The 3,811-nt window shown below is 33.8% G+C and overlaps 1 protein-coding gene across 4 annotated transcripts in view; it reads right to left on the bottom strand.

Annotated features, from left to right (window-relative positions):
- The window catches only part of Spock3 (SPARC (osteonectin), cwcv and kazal like domains proteoglycan 3), a 370,262-nt gene that overhangs the window by 221,710 nt on the left and 144,741 nt on the right, over window positions 1-3,811 (bottom strand). For all 4 annotated transcript variants that reach the window (XM_021218629.2, XM_029532098.1, XM_021218628.1 and 1 more), the window contains exons 3-4: window positions 1,259-1,267; window positions 1,113-1,158 (exon numbers count right to left, since the gene is read on the bottom strand). In XM_021218629.2, coding sequence (XP_021074288.1) covers window positions 1,113-1,158; window positions 1,259-1,267 — 55 coding nt within the window. The remainder of the gene's footprint in view (window positions 1-1,112; window positions 1,159-1,258; window positions 1,268-3,811) is intronic.

Below are 3,811 nucleotides of genomic sequence, written 5' to 3'. Positions count from 1 at the left end.
CCTCTCCCTCTCCCTCTCCCTCTTTCTCCCTGCATTTCTATAATAAAGCTCTTAAGCCATAGATAGTCTCTGCTCCTTCAAGGCCCGCTGTACACTCTGGTCAGTGTTGGGAACTTCTTCCCCTATTCCCTCTCTCCCACAACCCTGGGGTTCTAAAAAGGTAGCTCCAGGGGGTCCGTATTCTGGGGCTGCCCCTTTTTCACCCTTGCTGCATGGGTTAGGCATGTTCACCTGGGGCCCTGTGGAAAAGCATCCGGCAGTCTCCGCGCGTCCACATGCCCATAGCACAGGAACTCTGGCTGGACACTGCATATTTTTCCTCACCACTTAAGCTTGGGCCCCCCAGGGACCCACTTTTTATTTTGTTCCCAATAAGTATTTCATTATACCTATAGGAAAATGACAGATTCCTAAACAACCCTTCTTCACTGGATTATAGCTGTACAGAGAATATTCTCTCAGGCATAAAATTCATGTTCTAAATTTTTAAAAACTCATTTGGGATGTAAAGTCACAGGATCTAGTGAGAAAAGCTCTTCAGATTCTGATGAGCTGGATATTCCCATTATCACTGCACATGCTTGCTGGTCTGTAGAGCTTTCCTTCTTCAGGTGAGCTAGGAAGAGGCAATTCGGGGTTGTGATGTAAAGAATAGCAGTTAGGGTCCAGCATTTTCTTTAAGGTCTTGCTAAGGCCTTAGTTGAATGTAAGCACCAAGAGTGTTCCATTTTAAATGAAATATTTTAGACAATCAAAGTGGAAACAGCATAGATATTTCTTTGGAAAATTGGCACAAATAAACCTATGACCACATTGGTACCTCTGAAAACAAGGTAAGTACCTTGTAACAATCAAAAAAATTAGACATGGCAAAAAAAGTTAAAAATCTTGAATCAGTTATCTAAATCATGTTTCTAAAAATAAATGCTATTCTGACATAACCATGCACATAATTAGTTTCTTTTTAACTTTATATACTAAAATAACATAGTTACTGCATATGTGTTTATGTCTTTAGCATTTTTATCTTAAACCAGGCAATGAATAGTATTTCTAAAGTATAGCAATTATGAATATTTAAATATTTTTATATTAAAATAATAAATTTTTACCTTGATCAAATGGTTTTCCTGGATTCCACGTACGGAAATAATCATCCTAAGGGAGGAAAATAACATGATTTAGGTATATATGATCAATTAAATGCATGGATTAATATACTATAAAGATATATGAAACATAGAAGCAATATACGAACCTCTACTTCCTGTAATGGCAAGCAGCAAATTTACAAAAGTAAAAAGAAAGGGAACAAGAAAAAAAGAATAGTTACCAAAAAGGAACATGTTGTTTATGAGTTAAAGAAAAGTATTTCAATACATATACCCATTTTCATTGGAAGCCAGGGGTTACTGTAACAATTTAATTATTTTTGTTGCTACTTCTCTTAAATATTATAATGAGCTACTTTCAATTGCAATCCAGTGTGCAATATAACATGCAGATAATTACCCCTAAGCTAATAAGCTGTAAAGTATCTTACTAGATTCCAATTATAGGACTTCATTTCCCACTGGTACAATAGTAAATGGATCCATTAATATAACAGGGAAAATATCAAGTGATTCTGCAATAGCCCATAGAGTATAAATAGACTTTATGCAAATCATTCACACGCTAATTGAATAACCAAGTGTTCATCAAAATGCAATTGGGAGATTGAGAAAATGCACACCTAATTAAATCCTGGTTAATGTTTAAATATTTAATATGGGGAAACATATATAATATATTTATTATGTATTTAGTAAATGTAACTGAACAACATAAAATTAGAGCAATGCAAACTAACAAAATTTAAAAGGTAAATCCAAATGGACCTCGTATAGATGTTAAAACTGTGGAGGTTACTTCATCCATAGTATCATCAATCATGAATAAACATGATTCTGCAGCTCCAATTAATACATTCTTTTTATAAAGATAATATGGTATAAGAAACAAAACATATCATAATGAATTTGCAATAATTCCTGGGCATAAAACCATATTCACGCACTTAGATAAAAAGCTAAAACAACTCATACATTATAAAATGGATGAACAGGAAGTATTTTTCCTTTTATTACTTTGTTTTACACACAAACACATACACTACATCTTGATTACTCTCACACTCAACCAGTCTTATTTTCTTTCGCTCCCACTTCCTTTTACCACCCTCTCAGGTCTTTCTCCCATATCCATGTCCTTTTTTTTCTATTTTTTTCAAGTTTGCAACCAAAGATTTAACCAGGAGGCTCTGTGTGACCATGGGTTAGGTACTGTTTTGTTGTTGGTTGTGGTGGTGGTTTTGTTTTGTTTTGTTTTGTTCTGTTCTGTTCTGTTCTGTTCTGTTCTGTTCTGTTCTGCTCTGTTCTGTTCTGTTTTGTAGTTGTTGTTGTTTAATATAGGTATTTCAGCAGTGTTCAGGTTCATACTAGAAAACACTGACAACCCTCACACAGAAAGTATAATTACCTCTAATTTCCATGGGGATAGGTAAGCTCTTGACTCACAACATGACTGTTAACAGTAGTCATGTGCAGACCTACGAGATGTTTCCATCATGACAGGACTGCACAGATCTTCCCTGTCTTATATATCTTACATCCTACCTTCCTACTCTGTTGGTAACCTCCTCTAAGCCTAAGGATGATTTATGAATATCCTACTGAGGGATGAATAGTACTCAATTGCTAATTCTTCTCAGTATTCTTTGAAGCCACATGCATGTGAATTTTCTTCATGGCAAAGAGAAATTTCTCTAAGACTGAGAGAATCATTTGTTTTTTGGTATAAAGAAGTATATAGAATTTTTAATTTTAATTTTGGAAATATTTACAGCTATTAAATATTATTATAATAGTAACCCATTTCCAAGTTAAATTTCATTTTAAAGTTATTTTCTTATTGTAACTGCTCACCACAATCTTTTGTGCTACCCATACAGGTCAAATGAAAGAACACAACAATCCCAAGGAGCTATATTTGTCAGTCTTTTCTTGTGTGTGTGTGCACAAATAATATTAAGAGGGACTAATGATGGCAGTTTCCACTAATCGGATCTTTTCTAAATTATGTAACATTACATTAAGGGACAATAGTGTCCCAGAGTAATTAAATAAACATTGATTGTTTAAATTCTTTGAAAAAAATCTCTCTTTAAAAACAAATACTCAATGATATAATTTTTTAACAACTTAGAAGTACAATTAAATTACTTCAATAATAATCTAAAATACCAGCATCAGAAAGTTGCCTAAGTGGTTAAGAGTAGGTACTGCCCCTAAAGTGGACAAGAGTTTGGTTCCAGCATCCGGCTATGTTGGTACCTTTCAACCACCCTCATCACAAGTTTCAGAGCACTTGACATCCTCATCTGAACTCCTATGGAAGCGATCTTGTGTCTACACAAACCTATAGAGATATATGTACACACAGACACTCACTAACAATAAAATAAAATAAAATAAAATAAAATAAAATAAAATAAAATAAAATACAATAAAATAAATTACATTTCCCTGCTTCAAGATATTGAATGTTTTCCATTTAAAGCATGAAGAGAATAGTGCAACTGTGTGTTCAAGTCTCCCATAAAACCTGACAGACACTAAACCTGAGCATACCTACAACAGTCTAAGTAAAGATAGACTTTAACAACAGTCTATCTTTGGTATATGCATATCAATAGATAGATAGATAGATAGATAGATAGATAGATAGATAGATAGATAGATAGATACATAGATACATAGATACATAGATA

Source organism: Mus pahari, chromosome 19 (assembly GCF_900095145.1).
Source record: "Mus pahari chromosome 19, PAHARI_EIJ_v1.1, whole genome shotgun sequence".
In the NCBI taxonomy this organism is placed as follows: Eukaryota; Metazoa; Chordata; class Mammalia; order Rodentia; family Muridae; genus Mus; species Mus pahari.
This window is presented reverse-complemented; position numbering and strand designations above follow the sequence as displayed.